At 43.3% G+C, this 26,412-nt stretch overlaps 1 protein-coding gene across 2 annotated transcripts; it reads left to right on the top strand.

The window, feature by feature from the left end:
• Positions 1 to 1,175: 1,175 nt before the first annotated feature.
• On the top strand, positions 1,176 to 21,079 carry CSRP3 (cysteine and glycine rich protein 3). 2 transcript variants are annotated; one of them, XM_003830467.6, is made up of 6 exons: positions 1,176 to 1,205; positions 10,639 to 10,778; positions 14,809 to 14,977; positions 16,758 to 16,890; positions 18,061 to 18,154; positions 20,363 to 21,079. In XM_003830467.6, the coding sequence occupies exons 2-6, from the start codon at positions 10,667 to 10,669 to the stop codon at positions 20,437 to 20,439; spliced, it is 585 nt and encodes a 194-aa protein (XP_003830515.3). In that variant the 5' UTR covers positions 1,176 to 1,205; positions 10,639 to 10,666; the 3' UTR covers positions 20,440 to 21,079. The 2 variants fall into 2 exon arrangements, with proteins under 2 accessions (XP_003830515.3, XP_034788176.2); XM_034932285.4 differs by lacking the exon at positions 14,809 to 14,977.
• The last annotated feature ends 5,333 nt before the right edge of the window (positions 21,080 to 26,412 follow it).

The following is a 26,412-nucleotide window of genomic DNA, read 5'->3' as shown; positions in this document are numbered from 1 at the left end:
CTAAAGTCCTTTCTAGCTTTAACTTTCTAAAATCCTCATGATTGCCTCGTCTCTATGATGAAGATGCCATTTAGTGAAAACACTGACCACGGATATCTCATAGGAGGCTATGCCACGGCCGTCTGTGAAATTACTGCAACCTTCTTGACAGTGAAATATTCTATCCTTCAACAATTGCTTTGTGGGCAGGTAACCAAAGGGCTAATATCTGATGTGAAGGCTGGATCATGAACCTCCCGGTTGGGTTCTACATGTACCTTACCTCAACATCCGGGTCAACATGAGTGGAAGGGGCTTGGTGCCTCAGTTTCCTCATCTATAACATGAAGAATTGGTCTTCACATCTCTGAACCTCTTGTCAGCTTTTCAATGCCATAATTTATATCAGTCCCTGGTGCTTGATCAAATTTAAACGGTGTGAATTCCAGACAAAGAAAAATTAGACCTCCAAAGAAAATATGGGTCTACAGAGACATATCAAGATGTTATAAATATAATCTGATGATGATAAATATGCACTGCTGTATCAAATTCTTAAATAGAAAAGGATAATAACAAAGTAACTCAAAACTTTTTAGAGAAAACTTCGTTTCCTAGGATAGATGGAGTGACAGGTCCCAAGTGATGTGCCAACCTTTTTTCCCCCAAGCTTCTTTGAAGAGATTATCTAAGTATCGTTTCAGACACCCATCACCCTTATTTTTAGCTCTGAGTTCTCTTCACGAGTGTGGTGACCTGTGGCTCTAAGTTCCAGAGGCTCCCAGATATGGCACATGACTCATTTGCAGGTACCCTGCATTGATTTCCAGGAAGGTCAGTGGGGTGGGGGCCTGGAGAAATGATTTTCGATGTTAAACCCTTAGCTCTTGTTCCTGTTCCAACCACTTGATCAGAAATGACACACTTCATAAATTGATCCCTTGGTGCCATAAGCAATTGGCAGTGCAAATAGAACCCAAGTGATACGGTTCTCCAAGAGGCTCACAGCTGGCTGGGGGGTTGGGGGAGACAAAACTCAGGGCTTTGGTCACAGTCTATTTTCAGCCCCTGATAGCAGTTGTGTTACTCACGTCTCATTCACCCTCTCCCTTGGCCTCCCTCCTGCCCTTCCCCCAGCAGGCCAAGGCTGGTGACAGCCTTCATATATTTAAAGACGACAAGAGCCCCTCAGACTCAGTTGAGCTGAACGGAGTCCACACAGGCAGGTGAGTGGAGCAAGGCAGACATTTGAGCTGGAGGTGGGTTGGTTCTGTGGCTGGTTTGGACTATAAAGGGTCCCATAGAGTAAGGGCGCATTTTACGTCTCAAGTGCCAGCACCCTCTCTGGTTCTGTGCAAGGAGGCTCAAGTTGTACTTGACTCTGGTGTGGATCTAGCAGGTATTAAAAAATTCCTGCAAGGATGGTTAATATTTGGGGGGCTTAAGGGACCTCATAGGCAGATAAATGAGTAAAGAATTATCCTCATTATAAAACTACTTACGTGGTGGAATTACATTTCCTGTCATCTTAGTTGGAACAACTGGAAAGCGGGAGAAAATAATAGAAAGTCTGCTGACCTTCTAGTCCTACAACCACCATATAATTCATGGATGACAGACTTTGAGAAGGTTCCTGCCCTCAGGGGCTTGGTCTCCTCTTCTGCAAGGATCAATATAAATTGGCGACATTTTTTCCAAACTGTAAAGTACTGCACAGATACAAAGCGATAAGCGATTGTACTAGATGCAATATATAAGACAGCTTTCCCATGCTCAATTTACCTGGAATGGTATTATTCAAAAGGTCGTGGTGAATGACTGAGATTTTGGGCTTGTTGATTTTAAATAGACTTTTGTATCCCAAAGATATTCAGCAACAAGTTTGCTTTTAATCTTTTGAAATTAATCAAAACTGGACCCCAAAAAGACATTGCTATGTTGAAATATATTAAAAGCTCTATTAAATGGGAGGATAATTCATCCAATGGTTAGGATTCCCACTGTTTCCTCTAGGTTTTAGTCAAGGACTTTTTAAAATATCCCAGTGAATGACAGACATAGGTGTGATTGAGAATAAGAAGAGGTTTTAAGCAATGGTCTGAGTGGAAATGCTGCTGAAAGATCCAAGCTGCCGACTCTAATTTCTGCCCTGTTCCTGAGCCAAGGTGGTGACTCCTCCAAGAAGGAGGAGTTGAGTTACTGGTCTGAGGAACCTTGTCTCTGCAATACGATTCAATGTAATTTAATAAGCATGTATGGACCATCTCCTATGTCAGGGCTGGAGGGAGGTAGAGGCAGCTCTATGCAGGGAAGGGTATAAGTGAATAGCACGAAGAGTGGGAAATTGGGGATGGCCTGTGTCCTCAGTTTACATCTGGGATTAAATCTCAATGCTGGGTACATACAATTCATCACAATGCATGTAGAACTGCTTTATGATCCAGAAAATGTGAGGGAGTCTTATGACTTGGCTTTGTTCCCTTTCTGAACAACTCAGTCATTTGTGGTCAGTGGCAATGAGCCCAGGCTATTGGGCAGGAGGTGTAGCTGAGCCCCAGGGCTTTGTGTCCTCCCTGGGGTTCAGGCAGACAGGTGCTCTGCAGCCCAGACACACGTGTCATCCATCAGAAACAGGAGACACAGGGCAAGGGGCCTCCTCCTTCGAAGGAGAGAAGGGGGGAAGGAAAGAGAGAAGGAGGGAGGGAGGAAGGGAGGAAGAGAGGAATGAAGGAAGAGGGAGCTGCAGCAGCATTCAGCCAGCAAATAGCCAAAATTCCCTTGGAGGAAGTGGAGACAGAATCTTGATAGAATAGAAACTCAGAAATCCTGGGATATTCAAGAAGAAAATAAAGATAATCGGTTATAGAGCCCGTTCAAATTATAGCTCTGAATATCACTTAACTTATCTGAGTTTCCATTTTCTGAACAATAAAACTAAGGGTAGCCTACCTCTATCAAAGGGACTTGTGAGAATTGAATGAGATAAAGTGTAGGAAAGTACTTTTGTAAAGTTTAATATAACCATACAAATATGTGAGGCCGTTGAGAAAAGGCATACAGCCAAACCCAGTGGGTTTTGGGGGGGTTTCCTGCTAAGTACAAGCGTGCTGATAAAAGTCCAGAGGTCAAAGTGGTAAGAAGCTGACCAGGAGTTAGAAGATAATTAATTTGTTTTACAAGAGGAAAGACCCAGGTCTAGGAATATAATACACAGGAAATACAAGTTCTGAGGCAGACAGATTTCCAGTTACAAGTGTGCTGTTCAGATATCTGTGAATAAATACTGTATAGAGGGTTGGGCTTCATGCACAAAGAGAAATGTGATGCCTGCAAATGTGAAAAACTGCAGTTATTCATCCCAGTGAAGAATGGCAGGAAGGGAGACAGTAATGGTCTTAAAGGGCATTGAGGATGGAGCCTTTTCTGAGCTTTACTGTGGGAAAGGGTTGATCATGATTTGATGGTCGTTTATGGCCTAGGCAGGCATGGAACGAGTACTAGCTTATTTAAGGGTCACAAAAAGTTATGCAAAACTCATTTTTCAGAGGAAGAAACTAAAGTTCAAGAAAGCTGAGGAATTGCCCAGCATCACATGGCTGAGAAAGCGGCAGAGCCAGGAGGTAAACTGGGATATGATGTGGTCTTTAGAAATAAATTGTAGAGGTCAAAATAGAACAAAGAGTGAGTTTTGGGAAGTAAAAGCTGGCCACGCTTCAGATACAATTTCACAAAAGGTGTAAGATGCCCATGTTCTACAGCCTTCATTTAATGTATGTCTACCACGTCTGAGTTTAAAAGGGGCTGAGAGCCAACACTCAGGTTTATTTCCATGCTGGCAATGAGCAACCTGTTCTTCCTGGGCTCTGTGAAAGGGCCTCTGGCCGGAGGACGTCATATATCTGGGTTCAGAAGCTCAGGAGGAAGCAGCCACTGACCTTGAATGTCCTACACCGAGAACTGAAGGGCATGAGCTCCCCAGACTACAGGGCCCCTGGCTAGGCATGCTGCCTCCAACCCAATCCAACAACGCAAGGGGACCGACTCTCACCCCGACCCAGGCACACCTGTCCTGGGGCACGGCACACTCCGAAGGCTGAAAAACAAAGCTGATTCACAGTCTGAACCAGAAGGGCCATGAAAAACAAGCAGGGAGTGAGTTGTTTGTTCTAAAAGAACAGACTTGAAAACTGGAGATAATGTAATAACAACAATAATAGTCATGATGCAAGTAACTACAATTATTCAATTCCTGCTATGTATTAAGTAATTCTATATGGTGTCTTAGCTATTATTATCTCCTTTAACCTGAAAACAACCTTCCCAGACAAGCCTTCTCATATTGTCTTTACATGAGGACATGCATTGAAGACAGTGGGTCAGAGAATTTGAGCAACTTGCCCAGTGTTCAACAGTTAGTGTTTCTGAACTTAAGCTTGGTTCTTCCAAAGCCCATGGTTTTCACTGTGGCTATGTCATCTTTCTTACCCAAATTAAGAGTGAATAAAGGAGAGGGTTTGAGAGGGCACCCCATTGGGCAGCTTTTCTGCAAAGTGAGGTTTCAATCACTTTTCAGATCCTTAAATCTGTCTCAGGGCTTAAAGGACCCTTGAAGGGACTTCACTGTATAGCAGCCACTTGGACGTCCGTCCCCACCTCAGCTGAAAATCAATAGTGCGGAAGAAATCTCCAGTTCCAAGGAAGCCCTTTCCATGTTGAACAGCCGTAACTCAGAAAGTCATTGATTTCAGTGAATGAATTCAGTTTCCCTGTTAGTCCCACCCTTGAGTACCCTCTGTGTCCCATGGAGAGACAATGGATTGGTCACGTCTCAATTCCCATCAACTGGGAAGTCTGGGTGATGGAGGTGCTGACCCTTGTCCTCTCCCCAGTGTTATAAACAGGAGCATGAGATACAGAACCAGCTTAACGGGGGGTTGAATGGCAGCTCTTCCAATTACTAGCTGTGTGACCTTGGAAAAGCTACTTAAGCTCTCTCTTCAGTTCTCTTATCCATAAAAATGGAAATAAAATTTGCTCTGGGCAGCTGTTGTAAGTATTAAAAAATAAAATATGTAAAGCAACTGACATAAAATAATATATGTAAAGCTTTGGAGTCAGAGAAACGTAAGTTCCAATCTATTCATGTGACACATATCAGTCCCATGAACTTGGACTAATGTAATTTCCCAAAGCCTCCATTTCATCTGTAAAGTAAATGTTATAATAGTACCTACCTTGAAGGGTTGTTGTGAAGATTAAACATACCCAAGGGCAGTGCTCCAGCATGTTAACTTCAATAATAAAGTTAGAAATGACTATTACTATCGCTTAGATTCCATATATATATGTGTTCCTATGATCCAAAATCTTTGCTTCAGCCAGTGTAGACAATTGAACTCACTGCAGGAAATCAGGCATCTAGTAGGATGACCAACTGAGCTAGCACTGAGCTGAAAACGGTGGCATTGTGGCACTGTGGCTTGAGGTCTCTGCCCAAAGTCACGGCCTAAAGTTCCCTCCTGGGTGCTCATTTTATGTACCCACCGCTTTTGCCCTGACTCATCATTGCTCAGCTTTATAGTTGGTAGTGAAAGAAGAAAGAAAGAAAGAAAGAGGAAAAGAGGGAGAGAAAGAGATGGAGAGAGGAAGGGAGGGAAGGAAAGGAAAAAGGATGGAAAGAAGGAGGGAAGGAAGGAAGGAAGGAAGGAAGGAAGGAAGGAAGGAAGGAAAGAAGGGAGGGAGGGAGGGAGGAAGGGAGAAATAGTTGGATTAGGAAGAATGTGCCCAAGATACACAGTTTAGTTATTCTTTTGAAAATTCAGATTGATGAATGACAACTTAAAATTGTGGGAGAACCCAATTGGTTCTCACATTTTATATTATTCTACAATTTACAGAATGATATGAGAGTACTTGAACTAATAGGGTCCTCTCAGCAACAGTGAAATAAAAAGGATTATTGCCCTCATTCTAGTGAAGACACTGAAGTTCAGAGAGATTGAATGGTTTTCCCAGATCACACAGCTTCGAAGAGGCAAAATGGAACTAGAACTCCAGCCTCTGGCACCTGATCCAGTGTTTTTCCCACTGCCCCACTGAAGCACATTCCTAGTATAATCTCTTCTATGGTATTAGTTACATCTTAGTTTAAAAGCGGGCACAAGGTAGTCTCTCACTGGGATCTGAGTATCCAAATCTGGAGTCCAACCTCTTCCAAGTTGATGTCACAGGGCTGTCCATTCTATCTCATCCTTGTAAATTCCAGACTGTCCCCCATTTCAATCTTGACCCATGATTTGTCTTTGACAACATAGTCATCTCAGGGACTGGCCCAGAGAGTCGTGCCAGGTGGTATGATGGAGATTGTGACCCAGGTGACAAACAGGGCTGAGTGACGGGCAAGCCTATAATTGTATCCCACCTTCAATGACCCTTGCCAGTACCAGGCAACGCTGATAAACAAATGGCCCATCCCTTGGTACCTTGCCAGGGTAAACTCACATTCTGGGACTGTCTAGGGGAGTGTTGGGACACAAGAATTCCAAAGCAATGTGGGAAGCTGAAAAGGTTATGTTCATAAGCCAGGACCTAACTGGGATTTCAAATCACAGCTCCTTAATTAGCACATTGGTGCCATTTGAGTAACCTAAAGTGAAGTGGGAAAAAATAATTTCTCAATACTGCTTTAAATTCCATCATATTTCCGTGACCTTCACAATGGTCCTGTCCAGGAGATACTAGTATCAACATTTTTTACCCGAGTTCAAGGTCGAGATTAGAATCCATGTCTCTGGATTCCGAATGCCTTTTTATTTATTTATTTATTTATTTATTTTTTCAGATGGAGTCTCACTCTGTCGTGAGGCTGGAGTGCAGTGGCGCGATCTCAGCTCACTGCAACTTCCACCTCCTGGGTTCAAGTGATTCTCCTGCCTCAGTCTCCTGAGTAGCTGGGACTACAGGTGCATGCCACCACACCCAGCTGATTTTTGTATTTTTAGTAGAGATGGGGTTTCACCATGCTGGCCAGGATGTTCTTGATCTCTTGACCTCATGATCCATTCGCCTCGGCCTCAGTCCTGGGATTACAGGCGTGAGCCACCATGCCTGGCCTGGATTCAGGATGCTTTAAAATATCCTCTACTTTTTGGCCTGTGAGACATCTTCTGTTTAGCCTCCATGGTTACATTCCCATCTTCAGAAATGGAACTGAGCATCATTAATAGAGTACTTACAGATTTCTATTTTAAATTTCAAGTCCTGATGATATATGTCAGATATTTATGATCACTTAAAAACAACCAGTGCTAGGATACATTAGTTTGTGAAGGAGATATTATCTGTAATCCTATTCTCATTTTGAAAAGTATGCCTAGGCAATGAATACACACACACACACACACACACACACACACACACACAGATATATATGTATTTTTATCCCCCAAGTGGTATCTCTGTCTCCTATTAACTTGCAAGACATGCCAATGAAATCTCCACTGCAAATCTGAAATGAGAAATTTGACCTAAGGTTGTTTTCATTGAAAATTTCTATATCATTAATTTTACAAGTGTCACTGCCATGTTCCTGGAGGAAATTTATTATATTTCTCCTCTATTTTGTATCATGCTGAAACTCAGGATCAAAATGAACATGAGCAAAATTATGTGAGTCTATTCTTTTCTAGAAAATGTAACATCTTTAATGAGAGAAGAATGGATTGTATAAAAAGAAGTTGGCTAAGAAAAATATCCCTAAATGCTTACTTTTAAATACACCTTGGTTATAAATGAGAGGGTCCAGCAATCTTAAAAATCTATTCCAGCCCTGAAAGTCTGTAGTTTAAATGGAGTCCAAAATAAACAAATCTGGGCTATTTTAGAGGCTATTTAGGCCTCTATGCCTTTCTGCTTGCTCTTCTCTCTGCATGATTTCATTAGCATTATTCCTTCCCACTTTTCTGTATCTGGTGAACTCCTATTCACCCTTCAAACCCCCATTTGAATGTGATCTCTTCTGTGACCCTCCAACAGTTCACTGCCTTTATCCCCAGACTAAACGTGGGGAGCCACTCTGTCATTTGAGTTTCTGTAGCATGTCTCACAAGACTCTTCTCTGGTACAGAGCATCTGAATCTTGTCTATTTTTCTCACTACAACATGGGCTTCTCAATGCCAGGGGTCACAAACTACTCATTTTTATAAGTTTTCCCCCTTTTGTCACTGAGTACTTAGTGCAGTACTTGACACATGATAGGCAGGTAGTAAATGCAGGATGAGTGAATGAATGAATGAATGAATGTGAGTTTTAATTCTAAGTCTTTCAACTCAAAATCCATTACTCCTTCTAGTTTCCTAAACAACCCGAACTACAGAAATAGAAAAACCACATGCTTCCATTTTTTAAGAAATTCTTATTTATTTATTTTAGAGGCAGGGCCTCACTCTGTCACTTAGGCTGAAGTAGAGTGGTGTGATCATAGCTCATTGAAGCCTAGAACTCCTGAGTTCAAGTGATTCTCCTGCCTCAACCTCCTGAGTAGCTAGGACTGACTACAGGAGCATGCCACCACACCAGGGTAACTTTTTGGGGGGTGGGGTAGAGACAGGGGCCTCACTATGTTGCCCAGGCTGGTCTCAAACTCCTGGGCTAGTGATCCTCCTGCCTTGGCCTCCCAAAGTCCTGGGATTATAAGTGTGAGCCACCATGCCCAGCCCAATGTTTCCTTTTTTAAAGTTCTTTTCTAAAATTTTACTGAATTAGCAGAAGATCCTACTTCTGTGAGAGGAAGGATAGGATGTTCCTGGCTAACCTCACAGTTTTTCTAAGCAGGAAAAGCTCTTTGGGGGAATATTTAGACAGAAACATTCCTTCTAGACCTAGTATCAGGTTCAGCGGTCTGTTTGCTATTTACTTTCTGTTTCTTAGCAAAAAACTGCCTTTGTTATGAGACCGTGAGATACAATCCGGACCAGTTGACCCAGGAGGGCTTAGTGTTAATCGCCAACTATTATAAGAAGGTGACTGGCTTCCCAGAAGGGAAAGTGAAGGTCAGAAGCAGCCACTCAGAATGGCTGGATAGTGCTCCATGTCATGACACACTAGGCTTCTTAGAAACCAGAGGATCCCAGTGAAAATTCAGCTCCCCTGGGCAGCTGAATTTCAGAAATTTCATTTAACATCAATGGCTTATTTTAGTTCTGCTTTGAGGAAACTGAAAACTTGGATTCATACTAAAAACATATGCAGATGAGGACAATTATTATTACTATTTTATTTATTTATTTATTTATTTATTTATTTATTTATTTATTTATTGAGACGGAGTCTCGCTCTGTTGCCCAGGCTGGAGTGCAGTGGTACAATCTTGGTTCCCTGCAACCTCCGCCTCCTGGGTTCAAGTGATTCTCTTTCCTCAGCCTCTCAAGCAGCTGGGATTACAGGTGCCCACCACCACACCTGGCTAATTTTTGTTTAGGCCGGGCACGGTGGCTCAAGCCTGTAATTCCAGCACTTTGGAAGGCCGAGGCGGGCAGATCACTTGAGGTCAGGAGTTTGAGACCAGCCTGGCCAACATGGTGAAACCCCGTCTCTACTAAAAATACAGAGGACAATTTTTTTTTAAATAATTTTCTTTGGCTAATATCTCTTAAATGTAATTCTGTAGTGAGGAGACAATGACAGTCCTGGGGCTGTGGCTATTAGCAGCTCCTTGTAGCTGAATGTCTCCAATGGTGCAGAAGGACATGTCAGCACCATGGTCTGGCTCCTGTTGAGCACTGTGAACTCTGTGGGACCTTCCTGCACATCATGTCGTTTGATTTTCTAAAGGACACTGAAGCAGCAGGGGAAAGAATAACTGTATAGGTGGGAAAACAGGTATAAAGTTAAGCTATGCAGTTCATCCTGATATGCACAGCAGGTAGAGGGTAGCCCTGAAAGCAGAAAGCAAGTTTCCAACTACTGACCTAGTGTAGTGACAATATATCTTATAGCCTGGGTGATTATATTCTTAAAAAGGAATGTATGGATATGAGGAATAACTTGGAATAGGAGATTTTATATATTATTAATATGCCTTTCTATCAGCAACATAAGCTAAGAATTTGCTACCCAAAATGTAGTCCACTGCCAGCAGCATCAATATTGCCTGGAGTCTGTTAGAAATGCAGAATTTCCTGCCTCTCCCCAGATCTACCAAACCAGAATCTGCATTTAGCAAGGTCTAAGGTGATTTGAGAAGCTCTTAGCTAGACAAGAAGAAAATACCATCTTCACAGATGATTCCCAGTTCTGATGGGATAATTTTTTAAACTTGAGATGAAAAAAAAACGATCTTTGTATATACTTTTATGTACATGAAATTAGCCTATTCATTCCTTCCGGGAGCCCTGTGAGATACATAGGAATAGATGTTACTGAAATTTAACAGGAGAAGAAACTGAGTTCCCAAGTGGTAAAGTGATTACCCAAAGCCATCTAAGTGTCTGAGCTTATTTAACGACTAGCATACAGTAGCTGTTTGCTAAATGAATGAATAAATGAAACACTAAAAAAAAAATTGGGCTGGACCCTGGTCTTCAGACCACTGCACTATTAGAGATTGGTTCACTCCTGGGGCCACTTCAATGTAGGGTATTTGCTTTATGTCCCCTTAGACTTGACCTTGACCAGATAGTCTTCAAGATGCCAAACTGGGGCGGAGGCGCAAAATGTGGAGCCTGTGAAAAGACCGTCTACCATGCAGAAGAAATCCAGTGCAATGGAAGGAGTTTCCACAAGACGTGTTTCCACTGCAGTGAGTTGGGTGGACACCCTGGGGGCCCCTCAGCATCCGGACAGCATCACAAAATTCACATTGAATCACAAACACTGTATGCCAGTGGTTCCCATAGTGTGGTCCTGGGACAAGCAGCATCAGCATTACCTGGGAACTGGTTAGAAATTTAACTCCTGGGCTCCACCAAGAAAAGATGGTGCTCTCCTGAATACCCTTGCTTCAACTGCTTGCCCAGCTCAGAGGCCATTCATTTTCCTGTAGCTGAACGTCAGAACAAACTAGCCTGTCACTGCTCTCTGTAGGGAAAACTTTGACCCCATGGCGACATTGACAACATGTGACTTGGCAGAGAAAGGAAGCCAGCACTTATCTGAAGCCAGGATGGATTTGGCTGTCTATGTTGCCCCTTCTGGTCAGCTGTGACTGAAGCCAGCTGTGACTGGTCTTGCCTGAGAGAGAACCTATGTCAGGCAGGGGGGCAACACATGCCAACTCTGTATGTAAGAGTCAGAGAGGGAAGCATTTCAGGGCCTGGGCACCAGTAACTGCATGAAAGAAATCCTGACCATTACCCGCCAGACACTGACTCACACGTGTCAAAAATAGGGAGAACCTTGAGACCTTGTGGCTTGAACCTTGAGAACCTTGAGAACCTTGAGACCTTGTCAGTCTGGCCCTGCCTGACTCACGTGACTTTCGATAAGTCATTTCTCACATCTAAGCCCGGGTCATGTGCATCTGCGATAGAGTCTTATACATGAACCTCTACCTTTAGACTCCATGTCCAGTGCTCTTTGACATGACTGCATTCTATACTGTTTCCTGGCAGCTAGTCCTGTTTGGGAGAAAATTGGCCTTGGTTTTAAAATGGCCACTTACCTTCTCTGCTTCTCTCCAGGAGGTCTGACTTAAGGGCTAGCTCTGCTGGATATTTGGCGAGCCCCCTCCCCGACTAGTCCCCACAGCCTTGCCAGCACCCCCATGCTTCAGCCCGGTAGCTGCAAGGCATCCATGCAATTGAAAAGAACTCCAAGGGCTGGACCCCATCTGTTGGGGCTTTTGTCCAAAGAGAGCTAGCATTCTTTAAAAAACAGGATTAGGAATATTAGAAAGAATTCTAGAATTAGAGTAAAAGGGACTCGGGTTTGAGTCTGGGCTCTGCCATGTACTCACTGAGATTTTGGGCAGGTCATTTTACCATGGTGAGCCTCAATTTCTCCATTTATAAAAAAAGATGATTATACCTACTGCACAGGTTGTTACAAGGAGAAAACTGGGGGGTCTTGATATGGAAATCCAGGCTTCTAGGCCTGTATTCTCCTTTGATCAACTTTGGTAACTGCGTGGGAAAAGGAAATTGTAGGGAAGCTTTCCATAGTAGAGGGTGTCTTGTCTTTCCCAGGTAGCAGGAAGATGCCCTGTTCAAAGGAGTCATAGTAGAAGAGATTTGAGCATTTTTTGGTACATCCCTTTTAACCCTTTGATATTTCCTGAGAACTCTTTGATGGGATGAGGATTTGAGCAGCATACATTTCAGGAACGATGGGTAGAAGAGCCCCAGAGAGGAGCACACTTTTCTATATTATTACCACAAGATAATCACCTGTCCGTCCGCAGGCAACTCTGTAGCTGCTGGAAAAGGCGTTCAGAGACGCAGGGTCTACCTTACATTGTGCCCAGGCCAGTGTTCCCCTGACTTCTAGATAAATCTTCACAATTAAATCTCTAGACTAATCATGAAATCTAGAAAGTAAGTTTGCTGTCCAAAAGAAATAAATATAATGCAGCAACATATGTAAATTTAAATGTTCTAGTAACCATAGTTTTAAAATGGTACAAATAAACAGATGAAATTAATCTTAAAACATTTTATTTAACTCAATATATCCAAAACATTATAATTTCAATGTATACTTCAATATACAAATGATCAGTGGGATATTTTACATGATTTTTGCGTTTGTACTGAGTGTTTGAAATCTGATGTGCATTTTGTGCTTACAGCACAGCATGTGGCTGTGGCCACAGCATTGGACAGCACTGTTCTCCTTTGTCTGTTCACAAAAGCTCATCAGAAGCCAGGGAGTGGCTACAGAATTGGCCAGGGCACCTTAGGGTATAGGCAGTCTTGGAGTGATGGGAATGAGCACTGGACTAGGAGTCAAAAGAGCTGAGGTAAGCCGTGGCTCTGCAACTTACTATTGTATAATTGTGAACAACTCACTGATTTACATTGACACATTCATTCATTCATTCATTCATTCATGTACTCAATAAATGTTTACAGAGGACTAATTCTGGCCCAGGCCTTGTGCTAAATTCTCGGAATATTAAGACAAAACAGGCTTGCCCTCAAGGAACTCAGAGTCTAGACCATCAGCAAATATGCAAGCAGTTGTTGTGGAGGTTGGTAACTGACAGTAACAAGAAGGGTAGAGACAAGTGTATACCTTCTATGTCTCAATATAAGGCATTCTCCCTCCAAATTCATCTTCATAAAAAAGATATGCCTTGTGTTTAAAGCCTTATAAAGTCTCTCTTGCTGTAAGACAGTCTTCCAATTATTTTATTTACTGATTTAAACTTTTTTTTGGTACAGATATTTTTTAACACATACAATGTTGACAGAATAGTCAAATAAAGTCCCAGAATAAACTCCCTTGCCCCACACTCATCAGCCCCTGGCTAATCCTACCTCATCTACAACCTTATCTTCTTCCTCCACTCCCATATTCAATTACTTTATTTTTTAAAAAAGATAATATCATTTGAAGAAGGCATATTAGCCTGAAATAACCTCATTCAATGCTGGATTGCTTATAGGGATCATTTGATGGAAATGTTTTTTTAAAAGGCAAATACATTTAATGCACACATATTATTATTCCTGGGGATATTATCTCCCTATTATGAGCACTGAGCATCACTATAAACAACCTTTAAGAATCATTGTTGCAAAGCAATGTAGCAAGTCATTACATGGTGGAAATTCTATATCTTTTAAAAAATCTGCCCTAATGCTATGCTAATAGGTCCTTCTTGTTGAGATGCAATTTCTAGGTGACAACCTCCTACTCAGGTATAAAACAGGGCTGCCTCTTTAAACGTACAGATAGAAGTGAAGGTGAGCTGCTCAGAAAAGCTGGGCCAGCTGCCCCCAGAAATGATTCTGGTGGTGAGGGAGATGCCAATGTTGAAGATGCAAAGACAGAATTGGAGATAATTATTCCCCAAATTTATGTGGGATTAGAAAAAAAGTAACCTTTCCAAATCAATATATTGTTGATTTATATTACTAAATTAAAATTATAAGTAGATATTTGACATTTTTATTTATATCTTTAAAAGTTTCCTTTTAAATTTGCAAAATAAATCTTTCTATAAATCCTCTCTTTGGAAAAATGAGGGCTTGATTGCCTTATACTGGAGGATACTTTACATTAGGTAATCTACAGTAACCAGGGGGCTTGAGCCAATAGAAGCCTAAGGAGTTAATAAGGCAGGTCTACCCCCTTCCCCACCTCCTCTGCTTCCAGAATTTGACCAAAATTAGCCTCAATGATAATTGTCTGCTTGAATATCACAGTGTCCTTCAAAGGCTATGGTAAGTACAGAAAGTGCTCAATCCTGATTCTTTTATGATTAAGAAAAAAGTAAGTTTCTCTCCTGCCTTAACCCACCCCCTGCCAACGCACGCGCCCACAAACACACACACACACACACACACACACACACACACTTCCCTGATGTCATTTGGGAAGACTCAGGGATGCAGTCCTTAGCAGGTCTGAGACTATATATCTCGTTCTAATGCTAGCTTCCACGCTTTTCCAGCTGGGAACCACTGAACCCAATTTTGTCATCTGTGAGATCGGGACTGTCTTGGAGTGCACAACTCAGGGCAGATACTCTGGTCAGGAATCAACATTGTATTCTTGGCTCAGGGGCCCCTCATGCTGGGTCTCTGGCCCCGAGCATGGCATTGGGGGTGCAAAGAAGGGGAGAAGGATTTCAATTCCAATCCCATGACCCTTCCTTTTCCTGGTAGTGGCCTGCAGGAAGGCTCTTGACAGCACGACAGTCGCGGCTCATGAGTCGGAGATCTACTGCAAGGTGTGCTATGGTCGCAGATATGGCCCCAAAGGGATCGGGTATGGACAAGGCGCTGGCTGTCTCAGCACAGACACGGGCGAGCATCTCGGCCTGCAGTTCCAACAGTGAGTTACTGCCCTGCTCCCCCTTGCCTGTTAAAGTCTCCAATTATCAGGACAGTTCATTTCGTTCCCATAGCAACGTTTTCTGGAAGTGGGAGAGTGGACTCTATTGTTGACTTGCCAACAATAGGAATACTCAGTCTGACCAAGTTCGAACAATGTGTCATCTCTCCAAAGACTCTCTTTAAATTATTTGCCATTCTAAAGGGCAATTACTTTTACACCATGGCTCTTGGTTTGCATGTCAAGAGAAAACCCAGGATGTACAGATGTTCCATTGTTTGACCTTTGCAAAACTGCATGGAGTCTCCTTTCTTCCCCGTTGAGAGTTTCTGTGTAAATCACACAAATATGGCAGGTCAGCAATGGTCATTCTTTGTGTGCCTGTCATGAAAAGATTTCTTCCCTTGGATTGTAAGATGACAAATGTCCACATGGCAGGCGGAGTGTGTCTGCAAGGATGGGCTGTGCCTCAGAGTAAACAATCAATCATGATTTTTCTGGGGGTTCCCTGGCTGCCAATACAGTGCTAGAGTTCCCGCCACATTATCCTAGGGAAGCTGGGACATTACTCTGGCCGCCTCCATCCACCAGTCTGGTCCCCTGGGTCCACTTTCTTGATAACCACATTGACCTCCAGCCCAGAATTGAGGAAAGTCTGATGGCCACTGGCCTGACACTACTCTCTGGCCAGCTGGCCTCCAGGCTGAGCTCTGCACTGGGACTGGCCAGAAAGGCCCAGCCCAACCAAGGAAGTGTCCCATGGAGGGCCTCCCCCAGAGAGCACTTCGGCCATCTGAGGAATCAGCTGATCCCTTCAAAAGAGAGTAAGCCACAGGAGAGCATGGAAAAGTGGAGAGATGTGTGATTAGTCATCTTAGAGAGAAAACTTCTTTTTGTTAGTTTTTCTTATTACTCAATCTCAAATGGAGACTCTTGTTAAGGAAGAAAATATACCACTGCATTCTCTGCCTCACATTGACTGAAGTTCACTTTTCAACATTAGGGCTTCCTAGTGATGCTGCACAAAGAGTAACAAGGTCTGAAGACCTAGGATTTCCTCCTAGTTCCATCATTCATGAGCTGCCTGGCCTTGGGCAGTCACACTCTGATCCTCAGTCTCCTCCAACCAGCCCTGCCTACCTTATAGGGTTGTGGTACAGCTCAAGTGATATAATATACAAGCAAACACCAAAAGATACCAACACATGAGAGGCTATTATTATGTCTCTATTTTGGACATTGTTCTCCTGGGACAGGTGACCCTTGGAGGCAGGACGACAGCCTGGCTTGTGATAAGGAATGCATCAGCTCATGGACCGTGGTTCATCAGGAACTGATTAGCACCCATTGTCAAAATCCCACCTTGCTCTGTAATTTTCACAACTCTCTTTAGAAAGGAAAGAAGTGGCCTTGCAAATGGTCCAGAAAAACACAAATAAGCACAGTAGTAATAACAACACAACAACAACAATAACACAAGCTAACATAACTAGAACATTTGCTAAGTGCTTTACAACAAAAAGGAAAGCTCTAAACCCATTTTAGCAAACATTTATTAGCCCTTACTACATGCCAGGCGGGCACTGTTCTAAGTGCTTTACAAATGTCGCCTCATTTAACCCTCTCAACAACGCTATGAGAAAGACACCATCATTATCCCCATTTTCCAGATGAGGAGTCTGAGACACACGGAAGTGAGGTCACTTTCTCAAGGCCACACAGCTCTTCTACTCTTTGCCAAGGGAAATCTACGTTTCATTCATTTGTCTATTTCCAACAGGTCCCCAAAGCCGGCACGCTCAGTTGCCACCAGCAACCCTTCCAAATTCACTGGGAAGTTTGGAGAGTCCGAGAAGTGCCCTCGATGTGGCAAGTCAGTCTATGCTGCTGAGAAGGTTATGGGAGGTGGCAAGGTAAGACCTTCTGTATGAGCCAGACAGAATTTGCTCATCTCCACCAGGCCATTTGGGAGGAATGAGAGAAAAATTGGGAGCTGCAAGCAGCTGTCATTCTCTCTAGCTCCCAGAACAACTTTAGAAACCACACATCCTCAGCCACTTTCCCAGGCTGGGGCTGTCTGTCATCTAGCATTGCCCTTTGAAAGCTGGAACTGGTGCAGTTTGATGCAGCAAGCATTATTCTACTAGATGGAAGGCACGCAGCTGAAAGTTCTGGGATACAAAGCAAAAGCCCGTCTACCCTCCAGTGTCCACAATCCCCCCAAAAGATGTCAGCCCCAGACCAACCACTGCCTAACTCAACCTGTTGCTGCCACCGTGACCAATGCATATAGCAGATGCCTCACAGTAGTGAGAAGCATCCTCACTTACGAACTTCCTGGCTCTCAGGAAAGTCATCAGATGTCCGAGACACTCATGCATGTGTGCTCTGCAAGTTCCAGTTTCAGGCCCAAAGCCTGGGTACTCACCAAAGGAGTCAGACCTGAGGAAAGAGAAAAATTATGTTTATACCACATGGTGGGAGGCAGGGCCGTGGGGAGCATCTAACTTCAAACACAAGGGCAGGCTCCACCCTAAAACTGGCCATTTGAAGACACAGGAGAAGCCCTGGGCTGTACCTGGTAGACACACAGATGTGCAGGAGGATGGAGATCTAGAACATCTAAATTATGCAACTCTGCCTCAGAATTACACAGAGGAATTAAACCAGAGAGTTAAAACAAGGTTGAATTCCCTGAACAATTGCCTGATTTCTTTATTTTTTTTCCTTCTCTAACTTTATATTCAACATAAACATCACCCAGTGCCCCCAGCCCAAGTCCTTCTCTGACCAGTTTGTTCCTTGGATCTTTTTGGCCTGGGGAAGCCCTTTCCCGTTTAGTCTATTCTGAAGGAAAACATATGCAAATCACCATGACAAATCCATTTTCAGGCTTCTGAGAAGTGCTGGCTAAGGCCATAGCATCTCATTTTCTCCAAACCCCTGGAGAAATTATGGGGCCCATTAGGTAAGCAAATGGTTAAGACGTGTCACTCCTCTGGATGCTGCTGGTCAGGGACTTGAAATGGAAACAGAATGTGTTGCCTACCTCACTAAATATGCAACTTTTCTGTGCCCCTCAGCCTTGGCACAAGACCTGTTTCCGCTGTGCCATCTGTGGGAAGAGTCTGGAGTCCACAAATGTCACTGACAAAGATGGGGAACTTTATTGCAAAGGTGAGTGATTCTGGAGACTTTCTTGAAATATGTTTTCCCTAAAAGGGCCCTTGGGAGAGGAAATTATGTTCACGCCTGGAGGTCTTCCCGTGTCTTCCAGGAGGTATGGCTGCTCAGCCTGGGCAGCGTTGGGTTCTCAGGAGCAAAACCACCTAAGGGGAGGGAATCTCCCACCTGACCCAGCTCTGGTCCTCTCCATTGGAGCACCTGGCAGAGACCAGATGCTTTCAGATGCTCAGTGGTTCGGGAAGTTAGGCACCTGGGGGAGAGAGGAAGGGAAGAGGAGGAAACAGTGCCCTGCCTCTGGTCTTGGAAGAGGCCTCAGGCCAGGACAACTAACACCACACCCCCTTCCAAAAATCGAAACACCATCTGTTCACCTGAGTTCACCTGGTGACTGGAGGAGGGTGAACTCAGTTTGGCCTCGCTGGAGTTTATCACGACATGTCTATCTCCCTCCTGCCTACCCCCCACTAACAGTTCTGTTGTTGATGTTGCACATTACTTAGTGATCACAGGGACAGATCTGGTTTTCCTCCTGGTCCTTGCGGCTCTGCCTCTCGCTGCCTCCATAATCCCTTGGTCTTGTGGAGAAATAGTAGAGGCTTAGCTCCTTCTTGACACTATCAAAGGAAGGGATGCACTAGGGCCAAGGCAATGCGTCCTCCACCCCTGAGCCTAGGCCTATTCTGTTGCTCAGTGGAGTTTCATCACTTAATGATAGTGTCTCAAGAATCTGCAAAGAAGTATGTTGGAATGAAGTGAGAGGAGCAATGGAAAGGGAGTTAAGAGGGAAGACTTTATAAGTTATAACTGTAGTTTGCTGTATTAGTCTGTTCTCATGCTGCTAATAAAGACATACTCAAGACTGGGTAATTTATAAAGAAAAAGAGGTTTAATGGACTCACAGTTCCACATGGCTGGGGAGGCCTCGCAATCATGGCAGAAGTCAAAGGAGGAGCAAAGTCACACCTTACATAGCAGCAAGCAAGAGAGCAAGTGCAGGAGAACTGCTCTTTATAAAACCATCAGATCTCGTGAGGCTTACTATCACGAGAACAGCACTCCCAATGATTCAATTATCTCCCGCTGGGTCCCTCCCACAACATGTGGGGATTATGTGAGCTAATCAAGATGAGATTTAGGTGGGGATACAGCCAAACCATATCAGCTGCCAAAGCTTTTCCTGTGATGACACAGGATGGGAACTAGCCCACTATCTGACAGATGGTTGCCGTCTCCTGGCAGTAGAAGACATACGGGGTCCTCAGCCTTCATAGCTCATAATACCCTAAAATATTGCCGAAGTCAGTAGGGAAATTAACATGTAAATGAATAATTGCATTTCAAAGTGAAAAAAAAAATCTATAGTAGAGAAACATTCACAATGCAGTCACCTAAAAAGAGGAGAGGAACCAGCTTGGGGTAATGGGGAAAGCTTCTCACAAGACAGGCTTCCTCTGAGGCTTGATGGGTGAATGTGGGTTTGGGAGGGGGCATTCCAGGAAGAGGGATCATTGATTACAAAGACACTTAAGCTGGGACATCATGGTTCATTCCAGGTACTGCAAGTGGTTCTGTGTGCCTGGAATGTAGGAAGGGAGGCAGAGGTGGGAGGCAACAGGGGACGAGGCTGGGCAGGCAATCCTCAAATGAGAAAATATCTGCAAACACATTTAGTAAAGTGGCAAGAAGTGTAAACAATTTTTATTAACAGATCTAAGATAAGTATTGTTAAATTTATTTTAAAAAGTTAGCTCATGCATAAATCTTTTTATTATTATTATTTTTATTCTTGAGACGGAGTCTTGCTCTGTCATCCAAGCTGGAGTGCAGTGGTGTGATCTTGGCTCACTGCAACTTCTGCCTCCTGGACTCAAGCAATTCTCCTGCCTCAGCCTCCCCAGTAGCCGGGATCAGAAGTACATGCCACCATGCCCAGCTAATTTTTTGTATTTTTAGTAGAGACAGGGTTTCTCTATGTTGGCCAGGCTGGTCTCAAATTCCTGACCTCAGGTGATCTGCCTGCCTCAGCCTCCCAAAGTGCTGGGATTACAGGCATGAGCCACCGTGCCTGGCGAACTTATGCATAAATCTATCAAAAGGATGTCTCTAATAATTAAAAGGACTGTGCTCAGACAGAAAGCCCTGAAAAAAATGGCACTAACCAATGCATTGTCTCCCCCTTCATCCTCTTCTCATTCACAGTTTGCTATGCCAAAAATTTTGGCCCCACGGGTATTGGGTTTGGAGGCCTTACACAACAAGTGGAAAAGAAAGAATGAAGAGGTGCGCCATTTCTCAGATTTTTTGCGAGCCTAAAACACTTGCCAAGTAATCCTGCACAGATGGATACCCTTCCCCAAATAGCCTCTCCTTTGTAGTTGTACATTATGTGTTTCTCCTCAGAAGTGATCAGGTCTTTACTGAATGTTAGAAGAGGCCTTTGGAAGAAAATTATGTAAAGTTTAATCTATAACAAATGCTTTATTATTTATAATGCTTGGAATGGGAGAGGCAATAAATAAATGTTTTAATGCTATCTTGTATGGCTCTAGATCTTTTCTTTGAGATAGAAACTTTCAAAAACATAAAGCTAGTTCAAAAAACGAGCTTCAGAGAATATAATAAATTTGGATGTCAACTGAGAAAGGAGTGAGAAGGAAGAAACAATGGGCAAAGGAAAGCAGTCTTTCAGAATCTGTCAGCCAAGTGTCTTTCTAGTTACTGCTAATGGAGAAGAAAACAGGGGGTCTGGGAGAAAATAGAGAACATGATAGCAAAATCTAAAAGGAAAATCAAAACTAATAAAATTGCTGAAGAGTTGATCCTTTTGTCCTATCGTGGGGCTTTGTAATGTTACACATCTCGTGAAAACTCAGAAATGACAACAAAGCGTGGCATTTGCCTCTGTATTATAAATGACATGAGGATGATTTTCTTTTATTCTAGGACAATTCCCTGGGGTTTAGCAATTTTCTTAAGACTTCTACGTCAAATTTGCCAGCCTTGCAAATGAAATGCAGCCAATTAGAAATGTCTTTCTCTGCCTCTTCAGCAAGTTTCAGCAGCTCAAGCACTTCTTGGGCTTCTGCTTTTAACAACCACAGCACTTCCCCCAGCACTGTGCAATTCTGAATTATGTGGAATACATGAAACGAGTGAAAATCTAGTGATAAGAACTATAAAATACTTGGCTAAACCATGGGTTTTTCCACCCTCCAAGTCCCCTGGGAAAGGCTTTCTTTGAAATGAGCATCTATTCAGTGCTGTTTATGTAGTGTCTTGGACAAGGCCCTACACGAGCTTTAAAAGCAGTACACGATCTTGGCACTATGCATGGGATTTCCAGGTTTGCTGAGGGGTAACACATATTTGAGAAATGACCACAGGACAATGCAACCTCCTCCTCCTCTGCTGCATTTCACAGTGACTCGCCCCACCGTCCGTCTACCCAGGAAATCTGAAGCTAAAAACTTTAGCCATCCTTAGCTTTGCTCTCTTCCTCACCTGACCTTGCCTCACTTCTCAAGTCTCCTGGATTCTGACTCCATATGTCTCTAGAATACATCCCCTCCATTCCTCTTTTTAGGATGTGTAATAGTCTGTTAGGGTTGCCATAAGAAAGTACCACAGACTGAGTGACTTAATAGAAACGTATCGTCTCACATTTCTGGAGGCTGAAGTCTGAGATCAAGGTGTCAGCAGTGTTAGTTTCTTCTGACACCTCTCTCATTGGCTTGGAGATGGGTGTCTTCTCCCTTTGTCTTCACATGGTTTTTGCTCTGTGGGTGTCTGTGTTCTAATCTCCACTTCTTAGAAGGACACCAGTCATATTGGATTAGGGACCACCTGAATGACCTCACTGTAACTTAATTACCTTTTTCAAGGCCCTATCTACACATGCAGCCATCACATTCTGAGGTACTGGGGGTTAGGACTTCAACAAATAAATTTTGCAGAGACACAGTTCAGCCCATAACAGTGTATCACATAAAGACTTTCACAAATTGGCCTTGGCCTTACCCCTTCAACTTAGCTTTAGACAATCTCTTCCAGACAAGTTCCAGCTACACTCAAAGACTCAGAGCTTTCCAAACATGCCCAGTACCCTCACCCCATCATGTCTTTGCTAATGCTGTTCCTTCTGCCTAGAATTCCTGGAAGATGGGAACCTCCCCCCATCTCTACCCACTAATCCAACTTCTTATCCTGGTGAACTCCTGTTAAGCAAGTCACAGGTCAAATGCCATCTCCTCTGCAAATTGTTCCTGAACTACCTGGGCAGAATTAATCTACCTCTGTACTCCCATAGCCGGTATGTAATTAGCATAGCACTTATGTCATCATATTGAAATTTTGAATTCCTATTTGCCTCCTTGTAAGAATGTGACGTGTCAAGCCATTCACAGTGCTTGACGCATAGAAGACACCTAATAAACATTTGTTGAGTGAATGAAATAGGGGAGAGTATAGGCCAGGCTAAATGCAAATTCTGCTAGAATCTAAAAGTTTATTACATACTGGACTGAATGAGTTTAGAAAAAAACAAAACAAAGGAACAAGCTTATTGTGGTTCAGCAATAGTTGTATTTCCCCTCCACTTCTTGGGCATGCTGTTCCACTACATTTCCCAGGCTCCCTTGCTGTTCACTGAGACACATGACTGAGTTTGCCCAATGAAGTCCTGGCCTCCATGACCTTTCAGGAGAGTCTCCATTCTTTCCATATGTCTGGATGCAGAAGTCCAGTGGATACTGAGGCCCTAGGAATGGTGGAGCCACTAGATGGGAAGCAGCTTGAGTCACTGCATGGAAGAACACCTGCTAACAGCTAGACAGACCATGACATGAGAAAGAAACATTGTGTGAAGCCACTGAGATTGGGAGGATATTTATTATTGCATGAGCTCCCGTGACTACTACACACCTGAAATATAGACTGTGCCACATCCAAGTGATTCCACTCATGGTGCCAGCGTCCATCCTAAGTCACAGGGGGCATGATCAAGATTTTGCCTGGTATTTGTGAAAGAGATTCAAATTTGTTGTCTCCAATGTGGCTATATACATATTTGAAGAAAGGAATAAAGTTATGGCAAAATAGCATAACAGTCACATTCCCCTGGCCCTGAAAAACATGATTGGGTTTGTCTTGGATTTCAAATAAAACAAAGACTAAACCTTGCTATTATGCCACAAGCTACTGCCGTCTCCTCTCTCCTTTCAGAGCCAAGCTGTAAGACTAGATTCCACTTAGTCCTTAGTCTTTTAGACTCTTTAGTCTTCCTTGCCTCTACTCTCCATCCTCAACCACCACTAATAACTGAGGCCACTAATAGCCTCTTTTTTTTTTTTTTTGAGATGGAGTCTCTCTCTGTTGCACAGGCTAGAGTGCAATGGCACTATCTCAGCTCACTGCAACCTCTGCCTCCTGGGTTCAAGCGATTCTCTTGCCTCAGCTTCCTGAGTAGCTGGGATTACAGGTGTGTACCACCATGCCTGGCTAATTTTTGTATTTTTAGTAGAGATGGGGTTTCCACCATGTTGGCCAGCCTGGTCTCGAACTCCTGGCCTAAAGTGATTTGCCAATCCCCACCGTGCCCGGCCCTATTAATAACCTCTTAATCACAAACTCTTTTGTCTTTCATCAGCTATTCTCAACTTCTGCTCAAGCTGCTCCTTAGTTCCTGCCAGCTGACTGCTTCCTCTCTGAAATGAATCCTCTCTTGATTCTATGACACTATTATTATTATTATTATTTTGAGGTGGAGTTTCCCTCTTGTTGCCCAGGCTGGAGTGCAGTGACACAATCTCGGCTCACCGCAACCTCCACCTCCCAGGTTCAAGCGATTCTCCTGCCTCAGCCTCCCAAGTAGCAGGGATTACGGGAATGTGCCACCACACCCAGCTCATTTTGTATTTTTAGTAGAGATGGGGTTTCTCCATGTTGGTCAGGCTGGTCTCAAACTCCCGACCTCAGGTGATCTGCCCACCTCGGCCTCCCAAAGTGCTAGGAGTACAGGAGTGGCACTGTGTCTGGCTGACACTACTTTCTTGTCCTCCTACTCGATCTCCTTTTAGTTACTTCTTCCTTCTCCAGCTCCCTAAATCCATATTCCATAAGCTTTTGCTCCTGCCCTTCGCCTTCCTCTCACACTTTTTAGTCTGTTTGTTCGCATTAGATGTCATCTTTGGTATCTTTTTAGCATTCATCTTTCCATTTGAGGAAGGTGACTCTCCATTTTCATCTATTTTCTACCTCTCCCCTGTGACAATCTTATCCATCTATGCAGGTGATTCCCGTCCATGCCCTGGCCTCTTTCCAGTTGCCTTCTAGACTTTCCCACTGGATAGCCTGCAAGTACCTCAAACTCAGTAGATCCCAGCCACCAAACTCATCACCTAGTCTCCCCACACTGTGTTCCTTATTTCTCAGAGTAACATCTTCAACCTCTCATTCATTGGGTTCAACATTTCAAAGCCATCTTTGACTCCTCTTTTTCTCCCCGCATCCACTCTGTGATCTGGGCCTGCTGGGTCTCCTCTGTGCCACTGTCATCATCTTGCTTCAGGCCTTCATTACCTCTTGCCTAGACCATCATTAACAGCTTATTTCTAATATTGTGTATCTGTCAAGTTTCACCAGAAAAACAGAAACCACACTAGTTATTTTAATAAAGAGAATATAGCAGAGGGAATTAGCTAAACAGGTGCTATTATTTTTGAAAAAGTAACAAGGGAACACACTGATTTAACATAGAGATAGTAATTGCTAGAGGCAGCTATCACTCCTGGGAATAGGGAAACTAAGAGAAGAGATGGGTTATCATAATTCAGATGCCCAGAGAAGAAATATCCCGGGGCAGAAGTCAGATGTCAAAGGAGAGAGCCCTGCCTGGTTATGGCTAGTACTTCTAATGGGGCACAATGAAGTAGGTTTTGGGAAGAAGAAAAGTTAGACATTGGTTCCAAAATGTCATTGCAGGGCAAAGGGCCATCGTTGGAGCAACACTGAGAGGAAGAGCTGGCAAGAAGAATGGAATAAGTCCCTTTTCTGCTCCTCCTTGCAGTCTACTGCCGACTTTAACAGGAAGTCATCTGGCAGGGAGACTGTAGCTTGCAGAATTCTAGCCCTAGAACATACAACACAGAGCACGGAAGGCTGGATTTGGTGCATTTCTCTACCTCTAGCTTATCTTTCTGGTAATCAGTTTTCTGTTAGACTTCTCAATTAATAGCCAGCATTTATTGAACATTTACTATATGCCAAGTACAATTCTAAGCACTTTTAAACATTAATACATTTAATTCTCATAATGACATTTCAAATTGTTTACTATTATTATCTACATAATCCAAATGAGGAAACTGAGTTTCTAGAGATTTATGTCATTTGCCCAAAGGGATTAAAAGTAACTTATGCAGTAATTAGTAGGTCATAGATTCAAACCCAGGGTCCCTAGAATCTGGTCCCTTTACCACTACAACTGCATACCTATTAAGCAGTGATTCTCAAGCTTAAACTTTTCACAATGTATAGAATGGAGAAGGTAAGGTTCCTTAAGTAAATGATTCTCAAACAGTAGTATGCGTATGTAAGAATCATTAGGATTCCAGCACTCTCTCCCTAGAGACTGATTTGAAAGGTCTGAGATGGAGAAACTGAATTTTAAACTGTGAGCCCTAGACACCCACCCTGGCCCTGTGACTCTGATCTAATGTCTCTGGACCATTTGGACCACAATACTAACTTGGTAGGAGTTGGTGAGAGAAGAAGGGAGAAAGAGAATATACCTTGAAAAAGCTCTTCTGTACTCCAATTGAGAAGCACAGTCTTCAAACACAATTCTGATAGCATCATCTCTTGCTTAAAACCCTGAAATTGGTTCAACAAATTCTAATATTTTTTGAACAAATACTATGTGTCACGTGATATTCTAGGTGACTGTGACTGTAGAGTGGCAGCCCCATTTGGTACCTCTGTGACCCTGGAGAAGATAAAAACTTCTTTGGCTTTAGTTTCCTTATCTGCATCTCTTATCTCCGGTAGAAGAAAGAACGGATCCTTGCAATGAAAGGCCACATGATTAGAGTACAACATGCTCCACTGACACTGCTAAACAAAACAGGATTATATGCTTCAGGGCTTTGTAGGTCACAATGAGAATTTTTGCTTTTACCCCAAGAGCAACAGGAACCCAAGGGAGGTTGCTCAGCAGGAAGGTGCCATGCCCAGGGGTGTATAAATACTATACT

Source organism: Pan paniscus, chromosome 9 (genome assembly GCF_029289425.2).
Source record: "Pan paniscus chromosome 9, NHGRI_mPanPan1-v2.0_pri, whole genome shotgun sequence".
NCBI classification, from domain to species: Eukaryota; Metazoa; Chordata; class Mammalia; order Primates; family Hominidae; genus Pan; species Pan paniscus.
This window is presented reverse-complemented; position numbering and strand designations above follow the sequence as displayed.